General features: G+C 38.5%; 1 protein-coding gene and 1 long non-coding RNA gene across 2 annotated transcripts; one reads left to right on the forward strand and one right to left on the reverse strand.

The window, feature by feature from the left end:
* Positions 1-5,708: 5,708 nt before the first annotated feature.
* Positions 5,709-6,212, reverse strand: LOC131331079 (uncharacterized). Its single transcript, XM_058364907.1, has one exon. It carries the CDS (start codon positions 6,210-6,212, stop codon positions 5,709-5,711), a length of 504 nt encoding a protein of 167 aa, XP_058220890.1.
* Positions 6,213-8,461: 2,249 nt separating this feature from the next.
* On the forward strand, positions 8,462-10,009 carry LOC131307637 (uncharacterized). Its single transcript, XR_009194185.1, has 3 exons — positions 8,462-8,523; positions 9,528-9,589; positions 9,887-10,009. It is a non-coding gene; the product is annotated as an uncharacterized LOC131307637 (long non-coding RNA).
* The last annotated feature ends 14,585 nt before the right edge of the window (positions 10,010-24,594 follow it).

Below are 24,594 nucleotides of genomic sequence, written 5' to 3' on the forward strand. Positions count from 1 at the left end.
GGGAAAGGTTAACAGTTGGGGCAAAGGTGGAAACCACTTATGTTACACAACTTCAAAAAGTGGTCACACCAAAGTCTGCTCCCCCTTTATATATTAAATAAAATAAATAGATTCCACAAAATCCAGTAATGTCGCCTCGTGACACATGCGTTGCGTACGACTCTAACCAAATAAAAGTATGAGAAAACTATGCTCCAAATTTAATGCATTTGAATATGCAGATGATCCTGCCTTTAAATTAACATTTGTTTCATCAACTCCCACATGAAAATTTCAAATTCGATTCTCGAAGATTATGGAATTGTGACTAATTTCTTGAATTTTAAAATTAAAAAAGCACATAATTAATTTTGATTAATTCCTGAAAGTTTCCCGTTCCGCTTTCTCCCAAAATCTTTTTTTTCAAAGAAAGTAATTTCAAATTCAAATATAACGAAAATAAAAAATAATTTTTTTAATTCTTTTTGCACCGTTTAAAATATCTCAATGAGATCTATCAAACAAAATCTTTATCGATAGAAAAATTATTTGCATAAATGCATGATTTTTAACTTTGAAATTATCTTCTTTTTCTTAAAGTTTTTTTTAAACAAAGTGGAACGGCCTAGAGTTGTGATTTGCAACATATGCACATCCCCACACTGGTACAAAGGTTTCAAGTTTCCCAAAATCGTCCAAACAAAACCATCTGCATCAATCAAACCAAATACTACATGAGTTCTCAACTCATCAAATATCTACATCACGAAATGGACAAATAAATAGTAAGGGTAATGGTAAAATGGTAAGGATATGCTGTATTGGCATTAGAAGACACGAGGTCCCCTCCAATCCACTGTTGATGAGAGTCACGCTAGCTAGTAGTCTTCTATAGATAAAAATGGTAGCAGCTCAAATTCCATTTTTACCCCGTGCAGTTAATGGAAATGATCCTATTTCATTTTGTTGGAAATAATAAGAACTTTCTTTAAGGATAATTTTGAGAACTAAAAAAGTATTGAGCCAGCCTTAAAAAGGGGTCCACACCATGGTGCTCTAAAATATGAATCCTCTTCCGTGTACTAGCAAAGAACCTACTTTGTAATGGAGAATAATTTTGTTTACGTTTTTTTAAAGATGGTGAACATTACCTTTTCTGTGATTGGTGTGTAGGGTCCACTGAATCAATACATTTTTTGGTAATAATGAGTTAGTTTGTGATAGTTTCCACACAATTTTCATCAATCGGAGGCTAATGTTCACCGTCTTTCTCTACAAAGACACTGTCAACTTTTATCCAAGGAAGTTATCCGTCTTCAAACTTATTTTGAACACAACTCAGGCCATAGCAGTAAAGGAGCTATCCAACGATTTTTACTTCTTAAGACAGGCCTGTTCTATGATCCCTCTGCTAGCAAAATGGGTTTTTATGGGGCATTATTAAACAAAGTTGAAGTGGGTCCCACTTGTTCTTTTATTAGGAACCACATATAAATGTGTCTATCTTGATGAGGACGTACATTAATCCCAAGCTTAATTTTGCTTTATTAAAACCATTTAGGAGTTAATGAGAAATTAACTCCAAGGATGCCCACAAGAACCTTGGTAGATGAGGGAAAAAAACCCTAGTCCCACCCCGGTTCAAAGTGGAGAATAAGTGTTGCAGTGTGTTTGGGGAGGCAAAAGTTTGAGTATCTCATCAACACCAGTGTGGAGGACAGTAATTTTTTTTAAGGACATTGTGTATAACACTAGCCGCGATTGTCAATTTTTTGGAATCTGATTTACAGACTTGTACTGTTTTTCAGTAATTTTTTTAAAATTTTTTCCTAACTCCTTGTGGCACGTGGGTCATGATATATATATATATATATATATATATATATATATATATATATATCTATATATATATATTTTAACCTCCTTTGGAAATAAACTGAAATGAAGTAATGATGGACTTAATAGTGCTTTAGTAGAGGTGGAGATGTGCACTAAGAAGTTAACAGCTTTCCTGTAATTGTTCTTGGTTTCTTTTAGAGAGTGCTGCTACGTGTATGTATTTGCGTATATTGGAGTTGTAAGAAGCCATTGTTATTATGGGACGGTGGTGGTGCTGCAATTCAAAGCTATTTGTCATAATTTGTTGGAAAGAAAGAGAAATGGTGAAGAATTAGTGCCTCACATCACATGTGTTGAATCCAAGTCTAGCTACTCACCTACTTCTGGTGGGATCCATTACCCCTTTAGGCTTAGCTAATGGGAGTAATAATTATTATCACTTGGTTGTGCTTCATGGAGTTGTGTTGGATTTCTATTCCTCTTATGATCTGCCATTTGGCCCATTTCTATCTTCCTCTCTCCACTTTGTTATCTCTCGATATACATGTCTATACTTCTATTAAAAAATTGACTAGTCGGTACGTCTAAAATTACTGAATCGAGTGTGACGTATAGGCGCACATATTAATCTCTTGCGAAGTGACCACAAAAAAGCACATCATTTTATATGTGTTAAAACTGGTACAAACCCTCTCTGCTTTTCGTATACACCAAATTCCCGTTCTTCCCAAAGTGGGGGACAGGCCTCCATACTCGAACACACCAATATGTTCCACCTCCTCAAGTATGTCTTGGTGAAGCCTAGGGCTTGTGAGAGATCTTGCTCCGATAAGATGTACATGATTGTAAATTTTCAGGATTCTACAGCTTTAGAACTTGAATCTCTTTCCTCCACTTTGCTATCTCTCATTATTACGCACCAGTATTTTTAAACTAAAACTAAAAGTGAACGCGCAGATGAGCACTCATTTTTTTTCTTCTCATCTCTGTAAATTGAACAATCATCGGTTTTGTTGTTACTAAATTAATATTTTACATATATATTAATTTGATTGGTCTTTGAAATGAGTTTCTCACCTACTTGTGAGACTAAGGTGTGCTCTTAAAAAGGTTATTCCCCTAGTAAGACTTGTAACGTGGGGTAATTAGCTGTAAACCCTCTTATTGACTTCGTCCCCAACTTTTACTCTCACTAATCAAACCATTATCCTATTAATACTCCTATTATTTCTTGCAAAGTTATAGGAATGGTTTGTTACAAATAAAAACCTAGGGGTCTTGGACGTTGGCTATAAATTTGATGGGAGTAGTGTTTGCAAAAGATAATACTATTCTTAATTCCATACTCTGACTTCTCTATATGGCAGAATTTACCCTTCTTCTCTTTTTCATGCAAACATCTTGTGCTCCACTATGCTTTCTCAGACTACTTGTTTGGTCACAAAATGCCTCAAGGACTGAGCGCGGGCGTGCCAGGATGCCCCTTTCTGACTTTTTGACCGTGAGCGAGAGTGTTGCGACCCTAAAGGCTGGATCACAGTGACAGTTAGTGGTTTTGCCTTAACGAGCGAGAACTTAGCAATTTCCTAACCATGTAGGAAAAGAAGTAACAACGTAAAATAACTTTATTATGTCGGAATAATAAAGTTTCGGTACAACGGGAAAATAAAAACCCAAATTACTTGATGAAGTGATTGAGCTGAATGCAGGAAAAGTAAAGATAGATGCTTCACTGGGAAGACTTGGTTTAAGCATTGTGCTTGATTGGTAAGTGAATTCTTTTTTGGTCTTGAGAACTAGTATTTATAGGCAATTACTGCACTGGTCCAGATTTGAGCCAAGTTTCCCGCCTTCACTACAGGCTGACAAGTGTCCCAAATTAGCTCCAGATGTTGCCAAGTATCCGAAATAACTCCCCACTAGCCTGCCTGGCGATTTATGGCAGTTACACGGTAATTCTTGGAGCCAAAAAACAGTTTACCCATGAACTCCACTACTTTTTCTCGTAAATCATGGGATAATGGGGCCATTTTGACTTATCAATTGGCCTTATTAATTTAATTTCTGAAGCACAACTGCTTGTTTATGCATGGGAATCAAAGGACGTGGGGGTCATTTGACCACATGGCTGTGAAACAATTATTCCATGCATCACGGCCCACAATATTCTTTGTTCTCAACGGTTGGAGTCAATCCACAACCGTTTACCCACAAATCATGGGCCAATTCTCACAAAATAAAACATGGGCCAAGCTTCTAGACTAAAATTAATTGGGCCTTGCTCCAAATTACAAAATTAATGTAACCCATTAATTTTTAGCTCACGAGACTCATAAAAATTGGCCCAATTTAATTAATATTTAATTAAATAGCCCTCCAGCGCTAGTCCAAGATTTGGTGCCAAAAACGGGTGTAAACAATGTGCCCCCCTCCCCCTGGCCTTGATTTTTTACTTTTAGGATCAAGACGCGTATAAAAAAGAAAACTGTTTTTGGCATTCAAACAGTTCTCTGTTGTAGCATATCTTTTTTTGTTTGTCTTGCCTATGGACTTAGTAGGCATTAGACATTTTCTATGTTTCCTTCAGACCTTTGACAAAATTCTCTAAATTCACACCTTGGAAGGAGTCTATCAGCAATCTTTGGACAGACCTTTCAAAGGCCTCTCGCAGAGATAAAAGACTTAATCTGCTTCTTCTAAGGCCATTTAGAGTGATTGGATGATGCTCATGCCTATTTGAGAGCTAAATCTCAATGCTATCACTCTTTATCAGGCCTATTTACACCAACGAAGGTTTGTGTTCAAGTCTAATCGTAGAAAAACAATTGAACCATGAGAAGGCCTGGCAATGACTGAAAATATATTGGAAGGACTGAACCTCCACTTTGAGCTCTTATGATAGTAATTATTCAGGCCTGCTCAATGACATAAAAAGGCCCCCATCTCTACAAAAAAAAAAGGCCTATTAAAACTTTAATAGAGTCTACTCAATGACTGATAGGCCTTGACCGAACATTTTAGAGATGTTTGTTTGGCCTCTTGAAGGACTTTTTTATACGTAGCCCTTTTTACAACCACAACGTTTTTGCGTAAGCCAAGTGAATAACTATTGACTTGCAAAAAGACTTCATTAGACCTTCTTCTTGGTGGTTGCTTGAAAGGTTTGAATCCTGGTTGAATAGGTAGCTTATGTTCTACCAAGTCTCTAGACAGACCTAGAAGCTCCTCATAAGTCCAAGCAAAACGGGACTTGAACTCCTTTAAGAGTGGGATGAATTTCTTCTTGATGTCCTCTAGCAAAAGTTGACTAATATATACAGGTCTGGGATTCTCTGAGTCTGCCAAATTAACTTTTTCCAAGAGATCTTGCACGTTAGCCTTTAGATCATCCAACTTGGCTGGGGCTGCTTCAAGGTCTTCTAACCGGATTTCATCGAGATATTCAATAAGGTTTTTATCCTCATTGATTACTTTGGCCGCACAAGCTGAATAATCTTTCTCTGTCTCTGTCTCTTGATTTCCCATCAGCCTCCTCTTTAGTAAATAAGCTTCAAATTTTGACAATGTGGCTTGAAGGGCCGCGTGTTTCTCTGTTTCTGAAGGGCTTACTGACATTGAGAAGGGCGTCTGAATGAAGTTGTAATTGGCTTGCTTGACTCCATGATCATAGGACTGATTAACTCTTGGAAAAGTGCTTTCATTTCTTCCGCTAACTTGTTATCATGTATAGGGGCTATCTTGTGGTGGCCATACTTATCAAGACCTGCTACCTTTATTGGACCAACCCCTTCATTATATAAATGGGCCTCAGCATGATTATTAGAGGCCTAGACAGGTCTGCGGTCAGCCTATATCACCTTCACATCGTCTTGATTCCAAAAGATAAAACATTAGTGAAGGGTTGAGAGAACTGCTAAATATGAGTGAATCCAATCTCTCCCCAATAGAACGTTGAAGGAAGAATGTGAATTAACAACAAAGAAATGTGTTGTTAAGGTCTTGGACCCCACAGTTAAATTCATGATCAAAATACCATGACAAGTTGTCTCCTTTCCAGTTAAATCAGTCAAGGTTGAAGTGCATGAGACTAGGTCTTGATCTGTCTTCCCAAGCTTCTGCATCATAAATCTAGGAATGAGATTGGTTGTTAACCCATTGTCCACCAAAAAACGATTGATCGGCATCCCATCAAGACAACTCGTGATGTACAAAGGCTTGATGTGTTTATTCATTGTGAGACTTGGCCTCTCAAAGATCACGCTTGCTGCCCGATCCTTTATCTTTCCTTCACTCTCATCCTTTAGCACAATCACTGAAGGCCTATTCAGTCCTATAGAGAATGACTCGTTTAGAATCTCAACTGTTTGCCCCATCTCTACAACATCCCCCTCCATAGCTGTTGGAGCGTTATTTTTGGCCTCTAGTTTTGTTAGTAGGATCACAACCACGTTGCATTGCATATTAAGACCCTGTTCAGGCCTAAACTCCTTGGCCTGTGGATTCAAATTTGATTTGCCCCCCGAGTCTGGTTTCCTTGGTTCAAGGGTTGTCTTCTTAAGTAAAGTGACTTATCTTGGAAGATGCTCAATTCTAGCCTCCTTAAGAGTTCTTTCCAAGAGAGATTGTTTCTTAGGTACAGTAGCTTGCTTTGGAGGTGGTCTAGTAACAACCTCCTTGTATGTCTTCTACACGGGGACTTGCTTCTTTGGTAAAATCCTTAGAGGATGCTCAATGATAGCCTCTTCCACAATTCTTTCCAAGGGCTTGTATGCTCTCTTAGCTTTATTTTTTTCAACCATAAGCTCTTCTACTGGGACTTTCACCTTTATCTTCCCTTTAGGATCATTTTCAACCATTAGATCATCTAATAACTCTGTCTCTTCTCCAGCTCTTCTAGCTGTCTGCCTGAATCGTTGGCTATGCCTCTTTTGAGATCCGGACAAAGGTGGAGATTCAGAAGGAAACTTGGAATGTTCAACCCTGTGCCATACATCTGGAGGAGTGACTGGATGTTTCACAGCCCTTGGCTTGTCCTTGCAAAGAGCAGATATTCTCAAATTGTCCAGCTCATCTTCAATTTCCACCAATCCTGGCTGAATCCTATTGAAAACAGATTCACGTACAACCCTTTTCCCTTTAAATCCATGTGACTCCTCAGGACTAGGTTCAACACTTCCCACGATAATGCTCTTCAGGGCTGGTTTGCTAGGACTTGCATGATGTCCACACTTTGTGCATATCATGGAGCAAGTTGGTCTTTCTAGTTTCTTCTCCCCTGCAGGTTTGGACCACCATGATTTATGTTTCTCAAACCTCGTGACCCGTTCAGTCTTGTAATCCCCCTCATCATAAAAATGATCCGAATACTTGTCTCGGTCGGACTTGTAAACTTCTTTGGAAGGGGCTCTCAAACTTATCTTCTGTTTAAGAGCAGTCTTAGGCTTGCCTCTCATGTTGACAGAGGCCATATTCGTATTCAGCCCTGAGGGAAAGCGATTGCCATTGACCCCCATGGGCTGCTTGTCTTTTTCAGGGAACTTGAACTCTCCTCGCTCAATTTTATCCTGAATATCATTTTTAAATACTATGCAGTTGTTAGTTGTATGATTCCAAGAGTTGTGGTACTTACAATAATCCTTACCCTTCAGTTCTTTCGAAGTTGAAATCTTGTGACCAAAGGGCAGTTTGAGCAACTTGTCGGCAAAGAGTTGATCAAAGATAGCCTCAGCCCTGCCGATGTCAAAAGTATAGGCCCTAGTTGGCCTATTACAGGTGTTCTGGATAGGCTGCTTCGTTGGCTCCATCTTGACAAAGGCCTTGCAAATATATGACTTCTTGTTGATGATTTCAACCACCGCCACATCCGAGTCTGCCTCTGTCTCCACTGCAGCAACCTCGTAGTTAGGATCGCGATAATACGTTCCCTTAGATGTTGTCTTCCTGTCCGGCTCCTCTGCCAAGAGCCTTTCGTAATGAGACGCTTTAGAGGACAACTCAAACAAGTATCTAAACTCTATTCCATAGAATTTCCTCTTCATTTCGTAGCCCAAGCCACTTAATGCTATGTGCACATATTCGGCTTCTGGGAGGACAATTTTGCACTTAAATTGAGCAGTCTTGAAACATAAGAGATAGGACTCCACAGATTCGAGATGAGTTTGACGATAACAGGACAAATCTGCCAACGTCACTGCAGGTTCTACCATGTAGAACTGCTGGTGAAACATCTCCTCCGACTGTGCCTAGGTCTCCACTGAGTTTGGTGGTAAGTTGATGTACCAAGTAAAGGCAGTCCCAGTGAGAGAATTGGGAAAAAGTCTCAACTTCAGAGCATCAATGGTTCCAACTTCAATGCATTGAACTTGAAATTTGACAATGTACTCTACAATTGACTGCATGCTCTCTTTATTTTAGGTCTAGAATTCCGGGACTCTATAGCCCTTTAGGAAAGGTGTTGTAACACCATTTTTAATTGAGGTGCTTAAATGCTATATTTAATAACTTAAGGGCTAAAGTGCAATTTTTTTTAAATTTGTGCATGTGTGCCGTGTGTGTGCTGATGTGTTGTGTGTATGTGGGTTTCTTTAAAACAAAGAAAAGAGAGAGAAAAAAAAAAAAAGAAAACCCATCAGGAGGTTCCAACGAGAGAGAGAGAGATCAGCCGGTGGAGAAGAAGAAGAAAGAAGGAAAGAAAGGAGGAAATAGGTATGGTCAAATTGAAGCCATGAGATAGGGTTTTTGAGCTTGAAGTTGAGTTTATTCCTGAAAATTCGTGTATAACATATGAATATGCATAACTGTGTTTTGAGCAGAGTTGAGTCTGTCCTGTTTTTGACGAATTTTTATCATTGACATACCGATCATGTTATTTTCTGATAATTTTACCGTAGATGCCTCTGTGAGTGTCGTTTATGCTGTAAAAATTTCAGAATTTTCTGAGAAACCTGGAAAAAGATAAAAATCTTGAACCGGACTACAGTCAGATTCGCGTCTGTGCTGACAGCCCAGACACATGTTGGAAAAACGGCCATAACTTCTTGCTCGGGTATCGGTTTTAGGCACCGTTTCTTGATTCCGAAACTAAACTTGTATATCTTTCTGAATCTGTAAAGATTGTGCCTTAGTTTGGTCTGAGCAAAATCAGTTTTGGTTCCGAATTTAATAGTTTGGTGATTCTGAAATTCTGGGCAGGTTTTATAGCTGTGTTCTTCATCAGTTTTGTCATAGTTGAATATGCTTACTTACTATGGATGCTGTTGAGTCTTAAACCTTGATCAGTTGGTGTTGTTTTGGCGTTGGAAATATTGGAAAAGATTGAGTGTGTGATTTTTAATGAGCATTCGATCGCAGACTGTCCTGCTGGGACTGTAGTTTCTGTTTTAGATGTTTAATTTCAATTGAGCATATCTTAGTCATTCGGAGTCCAATTTGGACAAACTTTATATCTAGATTGATGTACTAGAAGTCTTCTTGCTAGTAGTGGTGGTCTTGTAGTATTCTTTGAAACCTATAGAATTCTATAGTCAGAAATCGATCAGTGGTTCTGTTGATAATGTGTGAAATTGTGGAATTCTTGGTTTTGGGTACGAATTGGTGAATTTACTTTTGTTCGGCATACGTTAAATAGTTGAATTGATGCAGAACATTGCTAATGCATTTGTTAAGGCCTTAAAAGTATTTCTATACTAAAATATTTGGCTTGTGGATAGGTGACGAGTCGGTGAATCAAGGAGCACCGAAACCATAGTTGTACTTTCTTTTGGAGTACGAGGTGAGTGTTTGATTCATAGATGTTGTTCTATATTAAATTAAACTTGATTGTTGGCTTAGTGCCCGGTGATTGGCTTTATGCCAAAAGGCTTTTATGCCTTAAACTATTGGCTGTGTGCCCGGTGATTGGCTTAATGCCAAAAGGCTTTATGCCTTAAATAATTGGCTGTGTGCCCAGTGTTGCTTTTAATTGCTTGGTTCACTGTTTGACTGGTTGAGATATATCTTTTAGCTGTACCTTTAATATGGAATTGCATCCATGTCTCATAACACTCCTGGATTCCATTTTGGAATCCAGTTTTGCAGGCATTGTAGATATCCACTGCTGATCGTCGTGGGGTTGTACGCTCGCTTAGGGTAGCATGTTGGGAAGGCTGGACTAGTTTTGGCAAAATTTTGTAGATAGGGATGTAGTTGCAGCCTATGTTCATATTTGGTTTATTGTATAATTTAATGCTTTCTTAAGACTTCCGCTGTGTTTGTAAGAACGTTAAGTTTTGCGTTATCAATAAAATGGTTATTGGTTAATTTAGTTGCTAAAACTTGAGTTATAGAAATGGGTTGGTGGTTGATGTTGCACCCTCACGTCGGTTTAAGCTCATTTGAGTGCTGGCCCAGGGTGGGGTGTGACAGGTGTAGTGTCCATATCTTCGGTATGAGGTTTCCTATACATTGGCCTGCCCAAAGGTCTGAAACTAGGTCCTAACTTATCCTGAAGCAAGTTTAGGACTTCATCCCTTCCCATAAACATGTTTGGCACAAGAGGCGGCTGTGGGCGTGCCTCTTATGCATGTTGGTTCTGGATTGGAATTGCCCACCGAGTATTAAAGCCCTGAGGTGTGTGAGCAGTTTCTTTATCTTTTCCAGAACCCCGGCCTTCTTGCTGAGGCCTTTTGTCCGTCTTGTCATGCTTGTCAAGTTTGATTTGGTTTTCAACCAAAATAAATCTTTGTTCGTTATTTGCTAGAGGCGTCTGGCTCCTTCAATAATAACTCCCTTACTTCCTTGCCCCCCGGGTGCAGGGTTGTTGGATGAGAAAGCATGGTAAAAGACTCGAGGAGGTGGCATTGTCACCTTTGAGCCAGCTTGGTCTTGACCGTTGCCATAAAAATTGAACTGTGGAAAGCCCGACTGCTGAGGAGCGAGCGGTAGTCTTTCTGTAAGCGTAGCAACCATTTTGTTGACTGCTATGGTCAGAGGTTCCAAGAACTGAGTGAACGATTACAAGATTGACTGCATAACATTGTGGGAGATCTCACGTCCTGCCAAAAACATACTCCCTCTGTCCCATAATGTTTGTCCGGTCCGCAAAACGAGAACTACAAAATAATGCATTTCTTTCAAGAAAAAAATTAATTTTTTTTCATAAGTTAAAAGAACTCGTCGAGATCTAGTAAATAGTTGAATTTTTTCCAACTTTTCTTACAAAAATAGTATTATTTTTACGGTTCCGTTTTGCAGACCGGACAAACATTATGAGACGGAAGGAGTATAATTTTTGACATTGTTTATAGCGTCGCTAAGATCTTGAGCACTGATCCGAGGACCAACTTCCTTGAGTAATGGCACGTCGACTGCCGCTCCTTCAAGACTCTATGGTGGATCCGATTGTTACTGTTGTTGCTTCCTTGCCATAATAAAACCCTCAGACGATAAGGGTCCCACCGGGCATGCCAAAAGATGTTTGGTCACATAATGGCTCAAGGACTGAGCGCGGGCGTGCCAGGACTTGTCGCATCCAACATAAAGGACTGGATGCCCCTTTCTGACTTCTTAGCCGTGAGCGAGAGTGCTGCGACCCTAAGGGCTGGATCACAGTGATGGTTCGTGGTTTTGCCTCAATGAGCGAGGACTTAGCAATTTTCTAACCGTGTAGAAAAAGAAGTAACAATGTAAAATAACTTTATTATGTTAGAATAATAAAGTTTGGGTACAACGGGAAAGTAAAAACCCAAATTACTTGATGAAGTAATTGAGTTGAATGCAGGAAAAGTAAAGATAGATGCTTCGCTGGGAAGACTTTGATTTAAACGCTAGGCTTGATTGATGTGTGAACCATTTTTTAGTCTCGAGAACTAGTATTTATAAGCAAATACTGCACTAGTCCAAATCTGGGCCAAATTTTCCGCCTTCACCACGAGCTGACAAATGTCCTAAGTTGACTCCAGATATTGCCAAGTGTCCGACATAACTCCTCACTACCCTGCTTGGTGGTTTATGGCAGTTACACGGTAATTCTTGGAGCCAAAAAGCAATTTACCCATGAACTCCACTACTTTTTCTTGTAAATCATGGGATATTGGGGCCATTATGACTTAGTCAATTGGCCTTATTAATTTTCTGAAACACAACTACTCGTTTATGCGTGGGAAACAAAGGACGTGGGGGCCATTTGACCACATGACTATGGAACAATTATTCCATGCATCATGGTCCACAATATTCTTTGTTCCCAACAGTTGGAATCAATCCACAACCGTTTTATCTACAAATCATGGGCCAATTCTCACAAAATAAATCATGAGTCAAGCTTCTAGACTAAAATTAATTGGGCCTTGCTCCAAATTACAAAATTAATGCGGCCCATTAATTTTTAGCTCACGAGACTCATAAAAATCGGCTCAATTTAATTAATATTTAATCAAATAGCCCTCCAGTACTGGCCCAAAATTTGGTGCAAAAAACAAGTGTAAACACTACTACTATATGTTTGGCTCGTATTTCATCATAATTTCCGTACATATATTTGCTACTGATTTCATATGGATTTTGAGTGTCAGAAAACTACATGGTTCGTGAGTTTGCTTCACTGCATGGAATGAAATTTGAAGGTCGATGTATCTTAGGGAATGAGTACCATATAACACTGTGCAAGAGGGGGTATATCGTTCTTTAGGAGAGCGCTATCACATGCCTCGACCACCCCAAAGGCTATTCTTATTCCTTTATCTATTTAATTTTGTCAATTGGATTGATGAATATTGTTTAGAATTATTATTCTACCAGAAAACTCATATTGCATGTATTTTCTCCAACATTGCTACCGACCACGACTTAAAGACTGCATCTACAGAAAGGTCACGAAGCCCTGCTGGCATGGCCAGCTTCTATAAGTCCCAAAGTTCTGAAGGCAAATGAGAAATAGAAACAAAGTGAAAAAGAAGGGGAAAAGGAAACAGAGGAATACAACAAAAAGAGAAAGAGACAGAAAAAAAAAATTTGTCTCGGCCAAAATTTTGAAACTTTGAATCAAAACATTGAAGGAAATTTATGAGGTATGATTAAATATTATTGGTTCAATTTGACCAATTTATTCTGGTTTCCAGTTTGAACTCCAAGCATGAGAAAAGCGAGATTTGTTAGCACGAAAACTGGTTTGAATTCCAAGCATAAGATCAACGGAAAATTTCAAAAAAATCCCTGAACTTTCTGACAACTAGCAAAAAAATACCTGAACTTTCACTATTAACAAAAAAACACCTAAACTTTGCATTCCGTTAACAATTTGACCCCTGCCGTCCAATTCCGTTAGTTTGTAACGGATGGAGCTAACGGAAGGCGTTAACTTTTTTTTTTTTTTTTTACTTTTTACATTCAAAAATTACTTTTAACTCTTTATTTTTTATTGGTAAATAAATATGCAATAAAGTTTTTTTTTTCTTATTATTTATCGAAAATTACTTTAACCCTATTTTTTATTTTCAAATTTTACCTTTCCCCCCTCTCTCTCTCCCCCTTTTTTTCTTATTAGAATCGACTCCACACCACCAATTAACCCCACAACCAACCGCCTAAGCCTTAGCCACAATTTCAGAAATTCAAAAGTTCTTTTAACCTCCTCTTTGTAACCTTTTCTTTTTTTTACTACTTTCCTTATTTGTAACTTTTGAATTTCTGAAATTGTGGCTAAGGCTTAGGCGGTTGGTTATGGGGTTAATTGGTGGTGTGGAGTTGATTCTAATAAGAAAAAAAAAGGGGGAGAGAGAGAGGGGGGGAAAGGTAAAATTTGAAAATAAAAAATAGGGTTAAAGTAATTTTCGATAAATAATAAGAAAAAAAATTATTGCATATTTATTTACCAATGAAAAATTAAAGAGTTAAAAGTAATTTTTGAATGTAAAAAGTAAAAAAAAAAAAAAAAAAAGTTAACGCCTTCCGTTAGCTCCATCCGTTACAAACTAACGGAATTGGACGGCAGGGGTCAAATTGTTAACGGAATGCTAAGTTTAGGTGTTTTTTTGTTAATAGTGAAAGTTCAGATTTTTTTTGCGAGTTGTCAGAAAGTTCAGGGGTATTTTTGAAATTTTCCCTAAGATCAACACCAATTTTAAACACCTTGTAGCACACTACCAGAACAAAACCACCATGAACAACAGATGAACATCATCTTCTTTTTTTTATGGGCAAAGTTCACTTTCACCCCATATGGTTATCGCCATATGCGGATACCTCCATCATAGTTTAAAACTGATCACATAACCTATATGTGGTTTTGAAAATGTGCGGATAGACCCCCTGCCGTCATGTTTTCCATCCACATTAACAGAGACGTATCTCACACGCCTCTAGAATGTAATCTGAGTCGTTCATAATGTATTAAATAAAGAATAGAGTATTTTTGTAAAAACTAATCTCGATCAAGCATTAATAATCCAGTGATCTAATTTTTAGTAAATTTAAATTTGAAATTTTAATTTCATAACAAAATCAATTCGACCATGAGCTTTTCATTTTTCGATTGACTTGAATTTTGGCATAGATGTAGTACTCGTCAAAATTTACAATATCAACGGTTTGGATTCAATTTTTGGTATAGAGAATGATGTGGTTAGATTTAAAAAAGAATAATAATCAAGGGACATGATGAGGGTATATCGGTCTTTTAATATTGTGTCCGTTAGGGGTGTGCACTGGTCGGACGGGTTGGGTTCGGTCCTGAACCCGAACCCGACTGGCCGATTTTTTTAACTCGTTTTGTAAACGAGCCGAGCTCGAGCAAGGATAAGCTCAGCTCGAGTCGGCTCGCGAGCCGAGGTATAGATACTTAAGTTTAAAATTTTTATGGTTATTTCATAATTTGTTCTTTCCGTTTTCACTTTCCAGTCAACCAAGAGAGGGGAGAGCACACGCACACTAGTACACTCCCGCTCCATAAGAAAATGAAAGATATATACATTCATAATCAAAATATTTTTGGTTATATTAGGCCTATACAAGGATATATATACATTTTTCGTTGGTCTGTTGAGGCTCGTGAACAAGCTCGAGCTCGAGTCAAGCCAAAGCCTGCTCGGCTCAAGCTTGATTCGTTAAGTTTTCACTGAGTTCAAGTTCGAGCTCGTTAAAAATTTAATAAACAAACTTGAACACTGTAAAGCTCGGCTCGTTTGCAGCCCTACTTGCATATGTGAATGGCCCTGGGCTGGTGCACGGCCTTATGTTTTACGACCTGGCCAATCCAACGCCGGCCCACATTCACATTCCCAGATAGGGCCTGGGCCTAGTGTCTGGAAGTACGACCCGGAGCTGGCCCACCAATAAGCCTGGTCTAAGCTTAGGGCTTTAGTTACCATTGCAGACTACATATCTCTGACCCCCCCCCCCCCACTTGGAATAAGAAGGGAAAATGACGGCCCATGACGTGTTTTGATATTTAATACCCGTCAAGGACATTTTTCGCATTAAAAAATGTTCTTCGCTTGTCCTTAGTGGATATTAATTATCAAAACACGTCATTGACCGTCATTTCCCCGAATAAGATCCACAAATTGGTTTACCATGAAATTTTTATATGGCACTGGTATTCCAGGATGAATAGGAGCTCGAGCTCGTTAAAAATTTAATAAACAAACTTGAACACTGTAAAGCTCGGCTCGTTTGCAGCCCTACTTGCATATGTGAATGGCCCTGGGCTGGTGCACGGCCTTATGTTTTACGACCTGGCCAATCCAACGCCGGCCCACATTCACATTCCCAGATAGGGCCTGGGCCTAGTGTCTGGAAGTACGGCCCGGAGCTGGCCCACCAATAAGCCTGGTCTAAGCTTAGGGCTTTAGTTACCATTGCAGACTACATATCTCTGACCCCCCCCCCCCCCCCACTTGGAATAAGAAGGGAAAATGACGGCCCATGACGTGTTTTGATATTTAATACCCGTCAAGGACATTTTTCGCATTAAAAAATGTTCTTCGCTTGTCCTTAGTGGATATTAATTATCAAAACACGTCATTGACCGTCATTTCCCCGAATAAGATCCACAAATTGGTTTACCATGAAATTTTTATATGGCACTGGTATTCCAGGATGAATAGGAGCTCGAGCTCGTTAAAAATTTAATAAACAAACTTGAACACTGTAAAGCTCGGCTCGTTTGCAGCCCTACTTGCATATGTGAATGGCCCTGGGCTGGTGCACGGCCTTATGTTTTACGACCTGGCCAATCCAACGCCGGCCCACATTCACATTCCCAGATAGGGCCTGGGCCTAGTGTCTGGAAGTACGGCCCGGAGCTGGCCCACCAATAAGCCTGGTCTAAGCTTAGGGCTTTAGTTACCATTGCAGACTACATATCTCTGACCCCCCCCCCCCCCCCCCACTTGGAATAAGAAGGGAAAATGACGGCCCATGACGTGTTTTGATATTTAATACCCGTCAAGGACATTTTTCGCATTAAAAAATGTTCTTCGCTTGTCCTTAGTGGATATTAATTATCAAAACACGTCATTGACCGTCATTTCCCCGAATAAGATCCACAAATTGGTTTACCATGAAATTTTTATATGGCACTGGTATTCCAGGATGAATAGGAGCTACTTGTTGAACCTTGGGATTTAACCCATTGGTCGTGTAGTGCTGTTTTGGAGTGTGAGGTCTAGTATTCAATTCCTATGAACAAGAGGTTGCCCTCGTAGTAATCTGTAACAAACACCAAGATCCTACTGTCTAGGAAAAAAATGAGCTACTTGTTGAAACTCAAAGTGGGGCAAAACATCCCCTTAAGCGACCGGACGACCGCCCAGGGCAAACAAGTATTGATGTTAGAGACTTAAGCCCAAATCCCCAAGCAAAGTAGGGCTGTACATTGGTTGGCTCAACTCAAGCGGCACGTAAAAGCTTCAAGTGATACCTGAGAAGCACCTAAAAAAAGAAAAGGACAAGGTGCACTTTGACTCTCTGTGGTTATCGCCATGTACGGATACCCCCCTCATGGTTCAAAATTGACCACATAACCTTCCTGTGGTTTTGAAAATGTGCGGATAAACCCCCTATCGTTGTGTTTTCCATCCATATTAACGGACAGCCACGGATCTAACAGAATGAACCAGTATTTCGGTGCCCCATGTGTTATGAAAATAGGGGTACAAATTGTGTGGTGCGTAGCCCAGCCTTTCTCTCTACATTTGGATCTAAATTAATTCTTCTCTCTTCTTTTCCCGAGCGAATATCGACTAGGAGTTGTTTGAAAAAATAAGTTAAATGGCTTTTTTTTTTATTCAAATTTTTTTTTTTTTGCATTTGCTAATTTTTCGTCAATTTTTTAGGATTATTGCTTTTTTATGACGAGCGGAATCTAAAAAGTAAAAAATTATGATCGAAATTTAATTTTTTTTAATAAAGACAAAAATAAACCAATAATCCAATTTTTCCATTCTTATTAAAAAAAATTAGATTTCGATCATAATTTTTTACTTTTTAGATTCCTCTCGTCATGACAAAGTGATAATCTTCACATATTTGACGAAAAACTTACAAATGTGAAAAAAAAAATTAAATACGGACAAAAGCAGTTGGTGCCTCCTTTATACTCTCATGCATATGGGCAGGATTCGATTCTCGTAAACACCTATCCCCCTCCCTAGATCCTCGAGGATGGAGTAGATTAGGATTGCCGAATGGCAAAAAATATATATATATATATTTAGGCCAAAGAATTGTTTGGCAGCAGTTGTGTGGCTTCTATTCTGGTATAAGAGTTGTTTCACTTGTTTGGCAGCAGTTTGGAAATCGAATTCTGCGATTTTCGCTAGGGCATAAACGTACTTTACAATAGTTTACATAATGTCGACACATATTCAACCTATGTTGGGGAGAGAGAGAGAGAGAGAGGGAGGGAGGTCAGATCGGGTTTGGGTATGACCTGACCCATATTCGACTCGATCCATTTCAACCCGTCAAATATTGACCCATACTTGACCCGCTCATATTTGACCCCACGCCCAAACCCACCCGTTTGCCACCTCTACATGCAAGTGTACGCATGTCAAAACTTAGAGGAAACATCATACAATCATACAAGAAAAGGATTTGTCTAAAAAACACACACAAGAAAATGAGTGCCAATAGCCAAAGTGGCTCTTAGTCCATCTCGTTGTACCTCTTGGCTTTAAAATGGAAGGTTTGGAATTCGAGTCTACTGAGATGTCGAACTATCTTTGATTGTTAACTCACTAATTCCCCACTAACCCATCACTGATATACATAATTTAAAAGAAAAAAAGAAAAACCTTTGAAGCCCTTCAATGCGTAGCTAAGAGCAGGTTCAATGGATCGGAGCTGTTATATGATGTATTAAAGCAAAATTTTGTCCACAACTAACTTTTAGGTGCTTCATTGCATGAGTAAAGTAATGGCTAAAACTTGGCAATGGCCGAATGAATGGCGATATTTGATAAGTTTAGCCATCTTTCCAAATTTTGGCCAAACCTTAATCTCTCTTTGTAAGACCCTTTCGTACAATTAAATATTTGACTTCAGGAGGAAATTTGTAGTGAATTTCAAAAAGAAAAAAAAGGAAGAAACTTGCATCAAGAGTCGGTGCTTTCATTTCCTCTTATAGGATGACCGAAACTTGAAAAAGCCAAACCAGGGTCATGTTGGGTACTTTGTATGCAATCTAGTACCAAATACTATTAACACTAGATTTTTTTTTCTTTTTTTTTCTCTGTTCTTATACAGCCGCCAAATGCAATTCGGATTTGAATTTTAAAGAATTTTTCAATAAATGAAATAGGATCTCTTGCATTAATTTTGGAACAAGGTCAGTAAATTTTGGCATTACGTGCCAATGGACTCTAGCCCAAATGACGCTTCATTGACCCCCCAACGGGGAGGTCTTGAGTTTAAACCGTGCTATAAGCGAGATACGTAGTGTTGCAAGGTGGTTTATACCCAACTCCGTGGTGAAATTAATAACACACGTTCCCTTCCCGTTTTCCTAAATATAGAGTAGTGTTAACTCTCTCCCTATTTTTTTGGAAAAAAGAACTGGCATTACATAATAAACGAAGCCATGGCATGTCAATGTAGCAATTACGCATTACAGATCCTCTAAAGGAAGTTTGGAAGGCCTTCTTTCCATTAATAAAATGTAATTGATATATGGATATGGATATATAGATGACCACAAATTTTGATTTATATTGATCATTAATAGCCCAGTTTTGAAGCTTCTTCTTTCCCTATCTTTGCAAGTTATTCTTAAAATATTTTTTTGAGTTTCTAAAAAAAAAAATTAACTAAATCCGATATCGGTAAGAGCTATTTCAAAATTTGTAGGGTGCCCTACGCCCTACAAATTCTAAAACACCCTACGAATTCTGAAACACCATTTACTGATATTGGATTGTGCTAATTTTTTTCAGAAACCCATAAAAAAACATTTTAAGAATAACTTGCAGTTTGAATCATATTTATAGAATCTATAATGGGCTCCACAAAAATTTAAAAAAAAAATCATTAATTTTTTGCCAATTTAATGGGTACCAAAAACGACGGCATAAAAACATAAAAAAGGATGGAGGGGAGTGGAGTCAGTGGACAGCAAAAACCACGGCGTAATTTTGGTCACTACACCCCGTAGTGAGTTGGGTCACCACAGGTCACTACAAGAAAAATTCAATTGGGTGACGAATGAAAATCGTCACAAATTGCATGTTTTTCGTCACAAATAATATAGATGACGAAAAAAAATTTGTCGACTAAAGGTTGTCGAGGATTCCTACCTGGTGACGAAATTTATTTTTCGTCACCTATAGTGCCTTTTGATGACGAAATATTTCGTCACCAAAAAGTGGATAATTGGTGACGAAATTTTTTTCCTCACTTATTGTGCTTTTTGACGACGAAAAAATTCGTCACCGATAGGTCACATTGGTGACGAAATTTTTTGTCACTAATATAAGAAATCGGTGACGAAATTTTTCGTTGCGAAAGATGTTTTCATAAGGGAAAAGAAATCTATCTTTCTTGCTCCTGCTGGGTTTCGAACCCGAGTCTCTTGAGTTTTTCGCGCAAGCTCCAACCAACTGCACTACACACACTTTTCAGTAAATATTTGAAATATCTAATATATAACACATATGTTTAACATGAAAATATATTTCGAATGTAATTTTGGACATTTAAACATTAAAATTAGCAATTTTGATAAACATGAAAGTTGTAGGCAATTGAGTTATTGTTCAAGCCCAATTTGAATTATCTCAATCGGAGATTTTAGTAAAGAGTTATGTCCGAAATACATTTAGTGACAAAGCGCAATTCATAAATTTCGTCACGAAAGGTACCCATTTGACAACGAAATATATTTTTTGTCGCTGAAAGTGTTAAAATGGTGACGAAATTATTTTTCGTCACCAAAGTTAAGCATTTGGTGACGAAAAAAATATTTCGTTACTAAATTGCTCACATTTGGCGACGAAATATATTTTTTGTCACCAAATGATTATCTTTGGCGACAAAAAATAATTTTGTCACCTTTTTTAAGCTTTCGGCGACGAAAAATGTATTTTATCGCCAAATGAATACCTTTAGTGACGAAAATATTTTTTTCGTCGCTAAACAGGCATAATTGGTGACGAAATTATTTCGTCACGAAAGTTATCAAAATAGTGACGAATTTAGTTTTTCGTTGCCAAATATACTCATTTAGTGACAAAATTAAATTTCGTTGCCGCTTTTTCGTCACTAATTTTCATTTTTCTTGTAGTGGGTCCCCGCCCCCTGCTCCCATGAACTGTGTGATCATCAACTTCGATGGAAACTCTCAAAAAAGTTCGGACTGGCGGGTCCAGTGGTTGCGGGGGAAACTTAATTAGGTGTCAAAGCATGATTTGAGAGGCTAGCTATTTCACGTGGAAAGATTAGAAAATTTCGTATAAGGGTGATATCACATGTTCGTTGGCAGGGTCGGCCTTTACATTTGAAGGGTTCAAAGCGAACGTCAAAAAGGAGGCCCGAATATTTTTTTTTTCCCCGAGTTATGTGCTGAGTACTAAAACTATTTTGCTTTATGCTTATATGTTGTGTATTAATTAAAAACAATTGAAAGCCCTAATTTTTACAGTTTTGAAGGGGTCTTAGGCGGCAGCCTGTTAGTCCTTAATTAGCTCAAGGCTGGCCCCCAATCATTTGCACTGGATATTATCCTCTACCAACACATGTATCCAGAAAATAATTGTCAAACTTCCAATACTTGTTGCAAACCAAGATTACTTATTTGAACAATATTGATCAAAAGGTAAAGACAACAGGAGTGCATGGAGATAAAATGAAATTAAAGTGTGAAAATCGCTCACTCCTTATGAGATGATTAATCTCACTATTCCAAGGAGTCTTCCAAAATCAACAAATATTAGATCGATGTTGACGAGGATCTCTGCGAAGCAACCATCTTTCATTGCTTACCTTCGCCGGAGGGTTTGCTACAATGATTCGGGCGGTTGGTGGCTGACCGCGTCGTTCCATGTCAAAAATAAATTTATAAAAGCTTGGAGTTAACTACTACTCCGTAGAATAGTGGTCAAGACCGAGTGTCGATCCGTAGGGACAGATTGGCTAAGTTACTATAATTCGATCAACTTCTAGATTAATTCGGAAAAGTAAAGATTGATTGGTTGAATTGTTTTGAAGAGCTAATTAAACTAAAGAACAATTTAATTAAAAGATTTAGAAACGATGGAGGGAAAATATCTAGGGTTTGGAATCCACTCCGACCGCATAACAACAATATGCATAGGTTAGGTTTATTTATTCGAATCAAAAGGGATTATCGCTAAGGCTTGCAAATCCTAACGATAATCGTCAAGAAAATAATCAGGATGTTAAAAGGCATAGACTATCCCATAGCACGGACCGTCTCTCAATAGCACGATTTGGTCATCTAACGGCACAATCCGTCTTACGAGCATAATCTATCTCAAAATTCCAACCACAATAAGTGAAAACCATTGCAAAACTAGGTATTTGAAATCTAGAATACAAATACTCAATCGATGGAAAGAATTAAAATTAATTCATTCAATTGAAACGAAAAGAATTCTGAGTTTTACAATCGATCCAAAAAACAAACCAAAACTTATGCATAAAAGAGGTTACTTGGCGCGAAGTTTCATCTTCCCCCTAGACAAGGGGTTTAGCCGGCCATGGGAATGGGAACCGTAGATATATGGATTGATGAAATCATGGTCGGAATGCTAGAAAATCCACTGATCCGGTCGAGAACCCTGCGCTCAGAACTGCCGCAGCCCCCGTGCAAGAAGTCACGCCTGATTACGTCGAGGAATTCTTTCCGCCTGATCAGTAGCATTATATTTTATAGTGTAGGGTTTTAAGCCATGAATTACATTAAGGCCTTTGGACTTTGGGTAATTATAGATTAATCATGCAACTTTTAGACAATCTACATTATGACCCCAAGCTTCTTTTAGTCTTCTTACTACTCAACCCAATTTGCACGTTTTCGCACCCATCAGTCTTTGAGGCCTGCAAACACCATAAATACTAAAACGCGTCAAGTAACAAGGTAAACAGATAAACAAGGCGTAAATTAGAGGGAGTAAATGGGTGCTTTTCAGCACCTATCACACCCCCCAACTTACACTTTGCTAGTCCCAAGCAAAGAAAAGAACTAAACAACTAATGAAAGCAATGAAAGATAAGACATTTGAACCCCCGGTTGCTCCGGTAGGACGAGTTTAGTCTCGTAAAAGTGCAAGGGTTATCAGCAGTGAACACCCATAAACACGGGGAACCTTTCAACACAAAGAACACAACCTATCATGCAATTCATTGACATATCAATCATGCAATTCATTGACATATCAAGCAGAGGACACAAAGCTACCACAAAGATATAGCAAGGCAAACATAGTTCCGAGTGCTAACAATTAAGAAATAAATTGTGGCACTGAAGCTTAGTGTGTGTGAATACGGGCCTCAATCACATATGAACAATAACCAACCGCTCTCTACGGACCGAGCCTCGACTTCAATTCTTACTGTGTCATGCACTCTCAAATGAAATCACTCGAAACAAGGTGCATTATGAACTCTCGAGTGTGCGGTTTGGAGGTTACGTAAATAGAAAGCAAAGTACTCCGCACACTATGACATGAAAAGAACGCTTTATATAGTGGACACACAATCTCATGAACAAAATGCCAAGTATTGAAACTCTCCACCAATCAATCCTCAACCCAACACCCCTAAGATCAAACAGGACTTTATTCAAGGTCATAGCATTACGGATGGGATAATGTATCAAGGCTAGGGTAAAAATAAATTCAAGTGTGAGAGAATAGGCGAGTATTTCAACTAAACGGGGCAAATATGCAATGTGTACCCCGCTAACATTAATTCAACTCCACCTTATCTCTCATTTCAACCTTTCAACATTTTTCAATTACAAAGCAACCATTCCTCCTTTTTTCAACTTATCGGTGCCCCTTTTTCTTTTCTTTTTTCTTTTGTATTTTGTTGTGTATATTTTTTTAAGGGACACCACCAATACTTCACAAAATTCAACAATCTACCCAAAAATTAACCTTTACATTCTCACATTTCTCCAAACACAATATGGAAGGTGGAGCTAACCAAGAAAAGGCTAAATCTGTAAGGCTCAATGTGACTCGCAAGGGATAAATGTGAACGCAAAGGAATGAACTGGCCCAAATATCAAGAAAGTGCCTGTAATCCTCTCCCAGGGGTGTAACATCCATGTGACAAACCAAAACCAAAGGATATTGTTATGCATTCAAGTTCCAACACTCGGCGGCCAAAGATGATGAGATTGACAACAAATGTGTTTCTTTCCATGACAAACAAAGAGTTTAATTGACACCACTCCAATAAAAGATAAGGCTTAAAAGCTCACTAGGGCATAAGTCTCCACTAATCTAGCCATCAAGAACAGTCAATTCACAACTCACAAGCGATCAAGGCCCAAGTATACGTGAAGTGCAAGAGTGCCAAACCAAAGTGCCCTAATCACCTTCTTAAGACAAGCTAGCAAGTAGAACTACCATGCCAAAAACAGATATCATTACGGTAGGCAACACACCTCAACTCAGTTATCCAACAAGTAATCACAACAAGTGTCAAACCGCATGCAAAAGGGTACCAATATTTTTTAGATTTTTCAAAATTTTTAATTTTTTTTTGGATTTTTAAGACTCTAAGAAAAAATAAACTACAAAGTAGTCCCTCCCCCCAACTTGAACCATTCGATGCCCTCATTGAATGCAAAAGAACAAAAATAGAGGACATAAAAGAAAAAGAAGGGAAAGGTATCACCTCGCAATGGAGAACTACGTAGGAAATAATTAAGATAGCGGGAAGGAGACCCCCCAACGTGAATGAAAGCGTCCTGCAATGTTAGTCCTCACAACAAAAAGAAACAAGAAAAATAAAATAACTAACCTAAGAAAGAGAGAAGAAAAACAAAACAAAACAAAAATAAAAAAATAAAAAAAACAGAAAATATACAAAAAATTTATGACATTCACTCCCATCATGTGAAATCCAATCATTCATTACACTAAGGAGAGCAACTAATATGAACGTCTCACCCCACTTCAAGGACTCCGACGCGACCATGCCACAAAATCAAATACTTAGAGTATCTCAATTGCCTTAGCCGCGTTGAAAACTGAGATTCCACCAAGTGCGAATTCCAAACCAAATTAATTTTCAAGCTGTCGATGTGTTTCAATAAAAGTGTTTGGTAAG

The sequence above is a fragment of the Rhododendron vialii genome, chromosome 1a (assembly GCF_030253575.1).
Source record: "Rhododendron vialii isolate Sample 1 chromosome 1a, ASM3025357v1".
Taxonomy (NCBI): domain Eukaryota; kingdom Viridiplantae; phylum Streptophyta; class Magnoliopsida; order Ericales; family Ericaceae; genus Rhododendron; species Rhododendron vialii.